This window comes from Semicossyphus pulcher, unplaced genomic scaffold (genome assembly GCF_022749685.1).
Source record: "Semicossyphus pulcher isolate SPU_LCO1_2020_fin unplaced genomic scaffold, fSemPul1.0.p SCAF_6, whole genome shotgun sequence".
NCBI lineage: Eukaryota > Metazoa > Chordata > Actinopteri > Labriformes > Labridae > Semicossyphus > Semicossyphus pulcher.
Genome location: NW_027211737.1, coordinates 16,093,542 through 16,107,805, shown reverse-complemented (window position 1 = coordinate 16,107,805; position 14,264 = coordinate 16,093,542). Strand labels below are relative to the sequence as shown.

The 14,264-nt window shown below is 40.9% G+C and overlaps 1 protein-coding gene across 4 annotated transcripts; it reads left to right on the top strand.

Moving 5' to 3' along the window:
- The first annotated feature begins 364 nt into the window (after nt 1-364).
- On the top strand, nt 365-13,820 carry hnrnpk (heterogeneous nuclear ribonucleoprotein K). Of its 4 annotated transcripts, none has more exons than XM_069682659.1 (17): nt 365-404; nt 2,097-2,170; nt 2,296-2,459; nt 2,919-3,016; nt 3,324-3,380; nt 4,356-4,399; nt 5,940-6,012; nt 6,491-6,595; nt 6,855-6,983; nt 7,141-7,475; nt 8,032-8,079; nt 9,638-9,677; nt 10,522-10,537; nt 10,979-11,011; nt 11,186-11,253; nt 11,553-11,722; nt 12,905-13,820. In XM_069682659.1, exons 3-17 carry the CDS (start codon nt 2,402-2,404, stop codon nt 12,933-12,935), a joined length of 1,305 nt encoding a protein of 434 aa, XP_069538760.1. In that variant the 5' UTR covers nt 365-404; nt 2,097-2,170; nt 2,296-2,401; the 3' UTR covers nt 12,936-13,820. The 4 variants fall into 4 exon arrangements, with proteins under 4 accessions (XP_069538760.1, XP_069538759.1, XP_069538761.1 ...); XM_069682658.1 differs by having other exon boundaries at nt 6,482-6,595; XM_069682660.1 differs by lacking the exon at nt 8,032-8,079 and having other exon boundaries at nt 6,482-6,595.
- Nucleotides 13,821-14,264: the final 444 nt, after the last annotated feature.

Genomic DNA, 14,264 nt, shown 5'->3' with positions numbered 1-14,264 from the left:
AGTAGTAAAGGCGCCAAAGTTGACTAACCCAACTCGTTTAGTAATGTTGATGCTACAATACCTCAGCTTTGTGTCCATACATGATGACAATGGAAGCTTTTAAAAACGAAAGCAATTAAACGGCTTATGATTAGTCGCAAATTAACATAAGCCTTGTAGATAATAGTTTTACAACAGGAATAACTTGAATAACCACAGCAAAGCAGGTACTGGATAAACCCGGAAACAGGGTCGTGTCGCTCTGGAAACGCCTCGGCTTCAGTGATTGGCGTCTCTTCTAACCAATTGTAAAGCTCGTCTGTTTGATTTACCTTATGATCAACCAATCAGAAGATGTTGGCTCATTCTTTACATTTCCAGGTTAGGTAGAGAAGGAAGGGGACAAGTGAGGCGTTGCACTGCAGGTTAGTGTTTTGACGATATTACCCTGGTTTTCTCTCCCACTTTGAGCCTGATTTAGTCGAATTGCTCAGGTACTTTAAAAAAGAGATGCTTCTTTAGCGACCAGTGTCACTTATGTCGTGTCCGGTTTAACGCTGACTAATTAGCTGGCCTGCCTAGGTCCCCTTGTGCTCATCCGACTTTATGGCAACATGGCGAAATTAGCTCGCAGCTAGCTTGAATAACTCCGACTGTTATTTGTATTGACCGATTAGTAATGTTTTTAGCCCACTCGCGTCAGATCAGTAACCGATCGCGATACCGTCTCTCGAATGCAACTAGTAAATTATTTTGAAATTAGCTCGATCGACACATAATTTGCTTATTCACACGTACACGACGAAGCTGGTCGCTAACGCATTTACCTCCAGGCTAGTTAGCCGCTAACCCGGCAGCTAACACTAACCACAGTTAATGGCTGAGCTAATGGCCGTCTCACTTTCGGGTTGATTAGTTGGCAAAACAGTCTCTACTTAATTAATGATGTCAGTCAATACACTTGAAATTGCTGAACATTGAGAGTTCACCGTGTTGTCGGGATAGCACGGATATCGGTGAAGTAATGTTGATATCTGTTCATCACTGGCTGATTAACTCATCTCTTCATTGTAACATCAGGCCAGTGGCAGTCGAACACTTAGTTCAATACACGTACATGTTAAATGCTTGCTTCTCTCTCAATCATATTAATAATAATGTATGCTTACAAAGATGACATTAATGATAGTTGTCCTTTCAAATGATTATGCTCGCTGATTTGGGTTTTTGATCCAAGTTTACCTGTTAAATATCAACCACGGAGATTCAAACGCAGGATTGAAACATACATATGGGGATGCACGATAATGGATTTTTTTGCTGATATGCCGATATTTTCCAACCCTTTTTACAATACCGACATATTAGGCACATGTTTTTTCCACCTCATTGCAGAGAACATCAAGTCTCACCTGTAGTGGAATTGAGATCATGCCTACTCTTATTGTAATGGCCCACTGGCAGATGCACAAATAACATAATACAGTGGTTTTTAAAATGTGCACATTCACTGGGCAATATAAGAAAACTACCTAAACTAAGGTGATGTACAAAATGCCCTATTTATTTGGGCATAACATTTTCTTTCAAATTAAACTGTAATATCTGTCAAGCTTTTTTAGGGAATCATTGAGTATTGAGGCATAATTAAAGCATTTAGGCATAATTAAAGCGTTCATCATTATCAATTATTATTATGTTCATTATCAACAGATAAATGACATATCTGCTGGTACCAATATGTCATTTTCAAGCCATAATCGCCAGATACCGATAACATGTCGATAATATTGTGCATCCCTACATACATATTTATATATAATCATAGTAATGTTGTGTTTCAAAGTTTGAAACTTTGCTGTCAGCCTATTTTTTTCTTATTAAATTTTAGTATTTCATTTATCTATGTAATTAGTTGTTTTTTGTTTTGTTTTCTCTCCTTTTTATATCCATCTGTGTCTTCTATTGTTCTTATTTTTATCTATCTTTTTTATTTTTTATTTTTCTTATTTTTACTATTATTGTTAATATTCTCTTTTTTGTTATGTCATCTTTTAAAATACTAAAAGAAAAAGAAAAAAAATCAGTATTTAAACTAGCCTCTCCCTCCCCGACAGGTCGTAGCAGCTGTTTGGTCCTTGCTTATTTAGTTCCGCCTATCAACACGCCCTCGTCCCTCTAATAAATATCGGTGAGTACTGGTTTTTCTTTGCGTCTCTTCCTCAGTTTGCCATCCCTGTTTCCTGAATAGCCAGATCGTGAACATGCAGCTCCAATTATCTTTTTCCTTTTTTCCCCCTCTTACAATGCTGACAGACTACCACTGCTCACAGGGGCCAGTTCTCTGCTTCTCTCTTCCTGCTGCTGCCGCCTGTTCCCCAGACCGAGGTGCCCCCCTCATCTTTTCCGCTTTCAGAAGACCATGGAGACAGAAATCGAACAGCAAGAAGACTCTTCATTCAGCAACACAGAGACCAACGGTATAAAACTTGGATTCTTAATTATCTTGCCAAATACATCTATTTATTATTAAGTGTCTGTTATGAAACGAAAGGATGAAATAACAGTTTTGTTGCAGCAAATTGTTACATTTCCGATCTTTGAAATTCTTGCAAGTTATCCATGATTAAGATCTTTCACTTGGTATTCCTCTCAAAGTATGGAAATGTGTCCAACTGTCAGGGACCACAGCCATATGTATTTGCATTCTCTCTTTAAATAGTGTTCATGTTTTTATAAATGAATATAAAAAATCTTTGTCTTCCCTAGTTTTGCTCACAGTAATGTGTAGATGTAACCTTAAATATGAGAGCAGAGTTTGAAAGTCTTGTCATCCATTGCTTCACTACTCTCTGCTGTCTTTTTGATAATTTAATTTCAGTTAGTTAAAGGTTGTGTATGCAGGATTGTCAGTGTGGGTTTTTATCTCCTGATGCCAGGTAAGCGCCCTGCTGAGGATGCAGATGAGCAGAAATCATTCAAGCGCTCCAGGAACTCAGATGAGATGGTTGAGCTTCGCATCCTCCTGCAGAGCAAAGTAAATCGGCTTCCCTTTCATTTCACATTTCATGGCAAAGCCTTATTTGGTTATTTGAAAATGTTGTCTCTTTCTCTTGTGCACCCTATCAGTAAGACGGCCAATCCCATGTACTCCCCTCCCTTTAAAAATTGTCTTTTTTATCACATCTCAGCCTTTTTGAATATCTAATTGTCAGTTTTTATTGAGGTCTTCATACAGTCCATGTGCTTTCATTGTAATGCTGACACCGTGTCTGTTAGTTGCAGAACCATATTTCACATTTTTTCTGTTTTCAGTTTTTTATAGTATTTTTTTGTATTCTCAGAATGCAGGAGCTGTAATTGGGAAGGGTGGCAAAAACATCAAAGCCCTTCGTACAGACGTGAGTACTTCTACTTTATACACTCTGAATTTTTATTTTATTTTGCCTTTTTTTTTTGTATTCTTTATTTTTCCCTTCACCGGTGTTCAGTCTCTTAAAACTAGCCAGCCTCCCCTGTTGGACCGCTGCTCTTTTTACAAACATTAACACTTGGTAAATGATTAAAAATTGATTGTGGTATTTGGCAATGTTTCTTCTTGGTAAACAAGGGGTGTGATTAGCTGATGCCTGTGTTGATATTAGCCTTCAGAGATCTTTTGATAAACCCTTTGGGGTCGGTTTTATCTTTTTCTCCTCACCTGAAACATCCGGTGATTGCCTCAGCTAAACTGGCCCTTGAAACAAAAGTCCAATTTCATGCCGATTTGTCTCTCCATGTTTTAATTTTTTTAGATTAATGTTAACGATTCATTTTGTGGTAACACTGATGCTCCTGTTAATTTAAATGTATGAGCACAGTGCGGTGTTCGAGAGGTCACCTGCAGCGCCAGCTAACTTTTTTTGAAAGTGTTAAGGCAACCGGGCCGTTTCTTAATTCATTAAGTCATTTTTCTCTAGCCCTCTACGATTTGTTCTTCCCCTCTTTCTCGCTGTCTCTGGTCTACTCCAAACATTGAAATCTTCATGTTCTTAATATGCCATTACCCATTTTCCAATGTCACATGTTCTCCTTTTCTCTCTTTGACAAACCAATCTCTGAGAGAATAAAATTAAAGTCACGTTTGAACAGTGTAGAGCCTGTATATTAAAAATGTATTCCTCTTCCCTCTTCCCTCTCCCTTGTTTATTATTTTACTGTTGACTTTTTGCCCACTTCCTCCTCTGTTGCCCATGTTCTGGATGGCCCCTCCTGCGCCCGCCCACCTGACACCCTGGTTGGCCCTGTCCATAATCGTGCCCTGTCCCTAAATGGGCGCCTTACTTGATTGACATCTGTGCTCGAATGGCCCTGGCCCCTGCCCATGCCACGCCCAGTACAATGCCAGTGTGTCAGTCCCAGACAGCAGTGGGCCTGAGCGGTATGTCCCTAAGCTCCTCCCTCTCACTGCCTGACTACAGGTCAAACAAACAAGAAGAGATGAATAATAAATAGTCATCCTGCCTCTGTCAAGTCACTGTATTTTAACCTACCTTTTCTCACAGTTTATTAGCCTGAGTCAAAATGCCTAAATCGTTCATGTCCAAATCTGCCTGTAAAAGCCATGTCAACATCCTTTTTATATGCCATTTTTAAAGTCACGTGAACATTGAAACTTAGGCTGGTGTTGTCAGGGTTTTTCCACAATCTGCCACTGTCTTTAAACTCTTTGCTATGATCTGTGCAATATGTCCGTGTTATTTTTTCTTTAAGTTTCATTGATGATTATCTATCCTCTTTATCTTTCGCGTTTCCACCTCCCTTCCCCCTCAGAGTGGATATATATTGGTGGTCCTGTTTTTTTTTGTTAGTTTCATAAGCTCACCTGCTTCTCGCACCATCCCATTCTTTCCCTGTGATGCCCTCATCATAATGTTAGACTCAGTTTGTCCATCCATTTTCAAACGCAAAGCTAGGACTCAACTGTTGTGTGCGTGTGTGTGTTTTTCCTTTCCTGTCTTCTGCTTCATCTGAACTGGGTTATTGACTGCTGGAGCTAGTAAAAATACAGATAATCCCCCCCCCCCCCCCCCCCCCCCCGTCCCATTCATCTCTGCATTCTTTGGTTTTAAGTTTATCGCTTCTCCCACCCCCCTTAAAAGCATCAACCCCGGTGGTGGCATACTTCATTTTCCCATGTTATAATCTGCTCTGATACTCCTCTTCAGCTGTCTACCATTCTTCGTCCATGTACAAACTGTGCTTCAGTTCTCTTGATCAGAAAAGTCATTGTTTATTTTATTATGTTACAAGGTGGGTGCAGACGACAAATTTTATTTACAGTTTATAAGCCAAATAAAACAGTTAAATCTCTGTGCTAATCTCGGCAAATGATAGAAAACACAATAAATTTGTTCTCTGGATTTTTCCTGATCTTTAAAAGTGCTCTTGATCACCTCATTTGTGGTCTTTTTAGTCTTTGTGGTGTGCATCCACCAAACTAAGCTTTAGGACTGTAGAGTTCTCTCTGGAACCTTTTGGTGCTTATTCCTGCCAGATCCTCCTCAGGCTTCCCCCCCTCCCCGTCTTGCCCCTTCAGTGGTCACCAAACGCAGTCACTTTTCTTTGGGTCCCCTTTTATTTTGTCTCCTTTCTTCCTTTCTCTGGACAAAAGACTGTTTTCTTTTCATTGCATTGTTTGGGAATCAGCTTATTTTTTCTGGTTACAGTGTTGAATAATCCATGACATACCATGAAAACATAAATAAACACTGGACCTCTACAGTTCATTTAGGCGTTAGCCTCAGTAGTGAGCTTGTTAAATGGGATGGGGCTGTTTTATCTTTGGCAGAAAAGGGGGGATGACATGTATTCTCTGATCTGAAATGTTGTTTTTCCTCCTCCTGGGGTGCCTTGCTGGCTTCCCCATCCCCACACTCTGTGCGTGGCTGTGGCTTGTCATTGGTGGATGAAATATGAAGCATCCTGAGCATCAGTGCCGACATCGAGACAGTTGGAGAAATCCTGCTTAAAATTATTCCGACACTGGAAGAGGTGAGGATTAAATTTTCTTTGTTTTGCTGAATGAAAATCTACAATTTTAAGCAAAAACAACGATGAATGGTTCAGTAATTATTAAGTTATCTCTGAGCTATCTGCTATAATTGTCTATTGTGTTATTTTGTTAAATTAAAGTGCTTGCTGTGGATTTGTGCTCTTTCTGTTTTACATTTTTACCTCTGTTTTCACTTGCAAATGAGCTGTGTAGAAAGGTTAAACTGCACTGGTTCGTAGCCTGTCTGCTTGTGTCTGTACTCTGTCTCTGGGTTGTTTACAACACTGTTGCTACGAGCCTGCATCTGCAGTTAATTGCTGGAAAATTGTTATCTGAAAATGTATTGAATTTATCGTACAGTTCAAATCAGATTTATTGATTATGGCCCAATTTCACAAATTTGCCTCATAGTGCTTTATAATCTGTGCAGCATACCAGGAAGTATTAAATGCTCCATGTCCCTCTCAGTACCAGCAGTACAATGGCATGGACTTTGACTGTGAGCTGCGTCTGCTGATCCATCAGAGCCTGGCTGGCTCCATCATCGGGGTGAAGGGAGCCAAGATCAAGGAGCTCCGGGAGGTATGTTGATACAAGCGATGTGGATCAGCTTTCTGCAGTTTGCAAAACAGTTTACATACCGAAGTGTGTGAGTGATATCAAACACATTTTAGCCAGAATACACTGATTAATCCCATCTGGTTGATCTTTTGTTTTATATTGTTTGTCGTTGCGTCAGGATTTTCTCACTGAATACCTAATGTACCTTTTAGAGATATTTAAGAAGTAGCTTTCTCTTTTTTCCTGTGCCCTCATGTTTGCGTCTGTTTTGTGCCTCCAGAACACAAAGACCAGCATCAAGCTGTTTCAGGAGTGCTGTCCTCAGTCCACAGACCGGGTGGTGCTGGTCGGCGGTAAGACGGAGAGGGTGGTGGAGTGTATCAAGACTATGCTGGAGCTCATTGCCGAAGTAAGTGTCTTTTACTGTCTGTATCTATTACTTTTGTAGGTTACATCTGAACAATAAATGCCCATCCAGAGACATTGTTTTGTATAAGGAATAATATATTAAGTATTCTTAGAGCCTTTGAGCATTTAGTAAATCTCCCTCTGCCCTTCCTCCTCAGGCTCCCATAAAGGGCCGCGCACAGCCCTACGACCCCAACTTCTACGACGAGACCTACGAGTACGGTGGTTTCACTGTGATGTTTGAAGAGAGAGGAGGCGGTCGCAGGCTTATGGGAGGGTTCCCCATGCGTGGGGGCAGGTCCAGCGGTGGAGACCGCGGGTTTGACCGAATGCCCTCTAGCAGAGGGGGACGGGGACCCATGCCTCCCTCCCGCAGGGATTATGATGAGATGAGCCCTCGCCGAGGTCCTCCTCCACCCCACCCGAGCAGGGTCGGTGGCCGGGGGAGTGGCCGTGGACGCAACATGTCCATGGGACACCCACACAGAGGAGGGTAAGACGTGAACATGTACAGTTTGTTTCTCCTCTCTGTTACTCCTACGTTTTTGTTTTCCTTGTGCCGCGACCTGAGAACTTACAAGAGGCGTGGCCACGTAGTTTTTTGTCTGAGCCTAATACAGATAAAATCTTTTAAACATTTCTGTTTGCTGAACACTAAAGTGCTTAATTACTGCATGGTACATTATCAGTTTGCAATTGAGTCCTTTTCCTCCTGTTAACCTATTCAGTTTTTAATATTTTAGATGTACTAGGCTCTGTTCAATGCTAGACTTCCTCTTCTTGAGCTCTTGGCTTTTTTTCTTTCTGCATCTACATATACAAAGCTTATTTTCCATTTAAGTGCGTTCTGTTCAGATTCACCAAGCTTACTTTACCTTGTTTAGTTTATAGGATGCAAAAGAGTCCAGTTAACTGCATGTAATCCGGTGCAGCACACCCTCTGCAAACATTTGTATTCATGATAATCATTCCATTAATTGTCTGTGCTCATCAATGTGTGTCTGGGTGTGTTTGTGTGTGTCTTTTTCCCATCTCCATCTTGCCCACAGAGATGATCGTTACTATGACTCGTACCGCGGCTCAGACGAAAGGTCAAAGTAAGTTACTGTCCCCAAACCTTTGCCTAACTTCTCTGAACAGGGATACTTTGACACTCAAATGCACTTGCCAAAATATCAGTAGGTGCTCTGTAAAGGTAATTCACTGAAGCAATGATTCCTCATTTAAACCATTGGGGGTGCTACTTGTAGAGTAGCGTATTCTCTTTGGACTTGATGAGGAATTTTTCACTAGCGCTGACAGGTGTTCAGCATAATTTCCTTTCACAAATGTGTCTGATTGATTGGCTATGATGGATTAAAATGAAGTTGAAGTGTTGAGGTATTCCCTAAACGTTCCCCTGCCTTACTGTTCTGTTTGTAGTTCTTTTTAATGTGACTGGTTATCCATTTCTTCTTGTAGCTTAGTGAGAAAATAACTAAATTCCCTCATGTCATATTCTTAACTTTCAGTACTAACAACTGCCTGATAAATATCCATTTCTCTTTAGTCTGTTTGCCTGTAGTGCCCTGGCCTGCATAACGTCCTTACCCTGATCCTCAGTCACCTGTTTGCACTACTTACCTGGATTGCTTTGTAGGAAAATGTAGTAATGTTGTGTGACTTCCCGTGTTCAGTGCATATAATTCATCTAATCTTCTACTCCCTTAATCCTGATTTATACTGTGGCATCTAACAAATATTTTCATTGTCCTTTTAATCTGTTAATTATTTTATCATTGAATTAATGAGTTGTTTTGTCTATGTCCGAATGTGGTAAAATCCCAAAGCCTAAATTGACTGTCTTGTTTTGTTGACAACTAAAATATTTTGTGTCATGGAGGAGAAAAGATACCAGAAATTGTTCACATTTAAGAACGTGAAATCGGAAATGTTACTTTTATTAGTAGAAAAAATGTACTGAAATCAATTATTTACGATTTATTGAATCGTTACCAGCTGATTGATTAAACACTGTAGTTCTACAGAATAATGCTATCGTGATCTGGCACTAGTTTAGTGTCAGCAGATCACATACAGATAATAACATGGAGAACAAACTGACAATAACATGGCGGATACTGCTTACAGAAACGTAACGTAAGGCACCCCTGTAAGACACTTGATGATGTGTTGTGTTTTATCATTTCGTGTCATACTATCTAATGATAGTACTACGTGATGAATAAAGTCATGCTGAGGCGTTAGTTTGACACGACAGTAATAAACGTACATGTATGTTCTACAGGGGCAGCAAATAAACCCAGACGTGTTTCTTGAGCTTAATTTGAGCTCGTTTTTTGGGGGGGGGAAGCAGCAGCTCTTGGCTCTGATTATCATCGGCACCACCTGTCACTTCTCTCACTGTAACACTGTCAGAGCTGTTCCTGTTACTGTGTGGGAAGATGGCTGAGAGGAAATGTGTTTACACTGTAATCTCGCTCAGCGTGTGTGTGCTGTTTGACCCAGACCAGAAATTTCCTTTGGAATGTTGTCAAGCATTTTTTTGTAAAGCATTTTCTATTTCTCTCCACCCCCACCCACATCTCTCTCTCGCTCTCCCTGTGTCCGTCTCCTCCCCCCATCTCCCTCCCTTTATGGCACTTTCGTCACCAGTGACAGAAGAGGCAGACCGGATCGCTATAGTGATAACATGGTTAGTGACCCTTTGCTAAATGCATGCATCTCTGGTTTGAGCATCTCATTGGGCTCCGGCTTCTCGGGCTACCATGCTAGTTGATGTAGCACCAGACAATATGCTTTGATCGTCCATTGTGTTGTCATGATAATGGTAGTTTATGACAATAAAACATGGCTGGTCAGGTGTGTGCACATGCGGCCGTACATCCGAGCTAGTTTTGGCACAGTGAGGCCGTCCTACCAAATGACCATAATCACCACAGCCGGAGACACCCCATAATAATCAGCTATAATTGCCCTCTTACTGTGTACTTTTCACGGCCAGCCTGCTTCTGCACAGAGAAGGGGGGGTGGTGGCCATGGTTGGTTGCTAGGCAATAATAACGCTTTGTTGACAGACTGGAAGGTCTCTCTCTCGCACTCTCTCTCTCCTGCTTTCTCTTCCTCTTCTCTCCTCTTTCCCTCCCTTTCTCTCTCTAGCTCTTTCTCTGTCTCTTTCTCGCTCTCTCTCTCTCTCCTCTCTCTTTCACTCTCTCTCTCCCGCTCTGAGAGCCTGCCGTTGCTCAGCAACAGCTTTTTGAATTGCCTGTTGCCCTGGTGACAGCAGCAGGTGAAAATGGGGGCTGATGGAGAGACTGGACTGGGGGGATGGAGGGAGGGAGAGAGGGAGGAGGTGGAGTCTAGCTTATGGATGAAAACTGGGTGGCTTTTAGTTGAGTCTCCTCCATGGATGAGGCTGCTGCATCATCCTCACATCCGATCGTTCAGTCTTCCTTACCTTCAGCTGTGATGTGCAGAGAGATGAGCGGAATCGGCCGTGCTGTATGTAACTCTGCTGTGTTTCTGTTTGTTTTTCACAGAGCGGAGGAGGATATGGTAAGACCTGAACCTTGTGTATTTTCTGTCGTATGGATCTGGATTAGTGTGTCTTAACGTGCATGACTGTTCAGGCCTAAATGTTCAGTTCATCGTACTGTTATGTCGAGGCTTTTGTCTGAGTATAATGGTTATAGACAAAATGACGAGATCTGTACAGTGACATGTCCAGAGGAATACTGTTTCTCACATTTATGTGGCTTTGATTATTGTTTTCAGCAATATTGTTCTTTTTTGATTGAAACTCCAGTGGAATGACATTTTACTTAAAGCACAACAAATGTTAAAGGTAGCAAACAGGGATTATTACGTTTCATTTGTAAATGTAAGACCAGTGATACTTCTGAGTTTGTTATCCTTATTGACTATTTGTTGTTGATACATGTCATAGAAATAAGTTGTCTTAATGTTTATCGGCGAGTCTGTTCTTTTTCCGCTCAGACAACAGTTCCTCCTGGGATAGCTACCAGTCAGGTGAGTCTACACTTTTTCCTCCATCAGTGAATTTACAGAGCCATGTGTGATAATGTAGGCCACCAACTATAGATTTATAAATGCTTTTTTAAAAACTTTACTCTTGATTCTTTGCTCCCTTTTTCCCTGCTTGTCTGCTCTGTTCCTTACCTCTCCACTCCCTCTTGCCATCAGGTGGACGTGGCTCCTATAATGACATGGGAGGCCCAGTCATCACCACACAAGTGACCATCCCTAAAGATGTGAGTAAATGACAGCCCCGTGTCTCACACTCTGAAACCCTTAAGAAAGACCAGTCCACCTCGCATGTGTCATTTTATTCTCCCAAACTAGACAAGGTCACAGTTTGTTAATGTGATTAACAACAATCATTTGCGTACTTTTATTGACTTTTCTACATGGTGTTACACATCTTGAGTATTTTAAACTATATTTTCAGATTTGTTGCTACACTGGTTTGTAGTGCCTAAAATGTTTCCCCATGTGCTTGTTTTTTTCTCTCCCCTCCACTCTATCTCTCTTCTGGATATCCCACCAACAGCTGGCCGGCTCCATCATTGGTAAGGGAGGCCAGCGGATCAAACAGATCCGCCATGAGTCTGGAGCCTCCATCAAGATCGACGAGCCTCTGGAAGGTTCTGAGGACCGAATCATAACCATAACTGGCACCCAGGATCAAATCCAGAACGCCCAGTACCTTCTACAGAACAGGTGTGTTCTTACACAGCCTCATTTTATCATACTTCCTTCTTTTTAGATGTAGAAAGTCTTGATTCAGCACACTAGCTGTAGTTGCACAATTTATCCCATCCAACTGTTCTCTTCTGAACTAGCTTGTCTTCTTAGAGCGAAATAGTTCTGTGGGCTCTGAACCAGGCCTGAGCTCACATTTGTTGTGTTGCACCATCAAAAGTTTGTTGATGCAACCTATCTTGTAAACTCATGCAAGACTCAAAGAACTAGAACTACTTACAATATGATTACATAATTTGTTTCTCTTTGAGTGACATATAATAACATTCCAGATTGAAAAATGCATTATTGTCTTTTTTCTTCTTAATACTACTTAACCCATTCCTGTTGGGTTATGCTTTTCTGTTGCCTGCCTTGTCTCTTCTTCACTAACCCCCTTCCTTTCTTCCTAATGCAACCTGCATCTAGTTCAAACCTTCCTCTTGCATGAAATGGCTGTGAAGGAGTAGACAAAGCTGTACATATTTTAAAGGGTCAATGTGATTGACATGTTTGTCTGCCGGTCACATTTGTCCATTAATATGATAAATATAAAATATAAACTGTCTATCTGCCCTCTAAGCCGTTTCACTGTGAAGCAGGGAGTGGATTGATTCTTCCCCTGGCTGCTGCTGTGTGGAAGACTAGTGATTTTGTTGTTTTTAGTTAGATCAACCGACAACAAATCACAGTCTGCCAAATAGCACGGGCTCCTCCTCTTCTGTCTCCCTTGGCAACCAGTAGGCACGTATAATGCACACTACTTCCTTGTTGATGCTACCCGAGCTTAGCCCGAATGCTAAACCAGCTGTAGACCTGCCGCCGCTGTCTGATGAGTAGTGTAGTGTTGCCATCGTTACTGACCCTGCCTCCCTCTTCCTTTCCTTCCTCTCCTCCCCCTTCAGTGTGCTGCACCTGCTTTGACACAAGGAATAACCACACCCCTCTGTTTCCCTCCCCCTCCTCTTCTCCCGCCACTTATGAGCCCCCCCAATGCCTTCCTTTCCTATTTGTTGCCTGTGTCTCCTCCTGCCCTGCCTCCCTTCCTTCCCTTTTTCCTCCCAAGACTTCATCCTCCCACAGATATATATTTACACTGTCACCGACTTGTGAATTGCATTTTTCTTCTTGTGTATTTTATTTCTTTTCTCTTTTTTTCAGTGTGAAGCAGTACTCTGGTCATTTGCTGTAGACCCAGGAGAGTAAGATTGAAGCAGGCTCAGATTGCCCCCCGCCCTCCAAACCCCCGAACCTTTTTGCCCCTGTCCAACATATCCCCTTCAGACTATTATTCTGGATTGTGGGTGTCTTTTTTGAATTTTATTTTTGTATTTTTTAATGAAATAAATGTCCAACATTCCTGTGCATAAAAAGAAAATGTAGATGTTCTGCATTTTTAAGAGTGTAGTCCATTAGCTTATCAGATACACTTTCTTTTCTAACATTCAAATTTATCAAAATATTCTTCAGTCTCCTGACAGACAAAAATAAACATAACCTTTATTTTTGGATGGTTTTGTTTTTTATGACTTGTATGTTTGCGTCTCTGGTGTAGATCTGTCCTGTGTGTGTAGCATGTGCGCATGTTAGCGTGTGTGGATTGGTTTGCTTTCTGTTATCTATTTGGGTCCCCACACAGAGTTGTACCACATTAACATTAGCACCATGCAGAATGTAAGCCGTTTCTTTCATATTGAACCATTATGTTGTTTTTTGTTTGCTTTTTTTGAGAGAGAGAGAGATGTGGGAAATTTTACCCGACAGAATGGATTATGGGATGTTTAAGTTGGGACTCTTGTAAACACCGGGTACTGGACAGTCTAACTAATTTGTAAGAATATTCAGAATATACCTTTGTAGTTGTGTGATGAAATAAATCTGGACTATTTGAGTAACTCCTCAGAAATCTGTAGCTAGAGGTTTTCTTTGACATTTTATTGGAGATTTGACCAATGTTGAACTTATCTATTTGTCCATGTAATTTCCTGTACTCTACACTTGTTTTCTCTCCATGCTGTAGACTCACATTGTCAAATTGTAAAATGAATAAAGATGGTGCCACTTTTTACTGAAACAATGTGCATTTGAATGAGCTTGCTGTTTGAATATTTGTGTGTATATATATATATATATATATATATATATATATATATATATAGTTTTTTTTTTTTTCAAATTCAGCATCATTTTTCTGCTAAGGGATACAATTTGGCCTAAAACATCTTCTTGCCATGCTGTTAATCGTTGTAGTACTTTAAGTGAAATTCTCAAATTAACGTTATACAAGAAAATTAACTCTACTGAACAGTGCTAAAATATATTGACATTTAGATGGACTAAATTATGTTAATCAAGATTTATATTCTAATACTAAATGACTAGGCCTTTAGGCTGAACCATCCTCAAACCTAACCAAGTATTTGTTCTTTATTTTACTTTAAATAACAGTTGAAAAGCCTCTGTTTAAAGGTTTGCAAGAAGTGTGTGCGAATAAGCTTGTTGAAGGCATCACACCTGTAAG

Coding starts and splice junctions, on each gene's coding strand:
- hnrnpk (XM_069682658.1), top strand. CDS start 2,402: ATGGAGACAGAAATCGAACAGCAAGAAGACTCTTCATTCAGCAACACA. Junction 8,080..9,637: donor GGCTCAGACGAAAGGTCAAA/GTAAGTTACTGT, acceptor TTTCGTCACCAG/TGACAGAAGAGGCAGACCGG. Junction 11,012..11,185: donor CTGGGATAGCTACCAGTCAG/GTGAGTCTACAC, acceptor TCTTGCCATCAG/GTGGACGTGGCTCCTATAAT.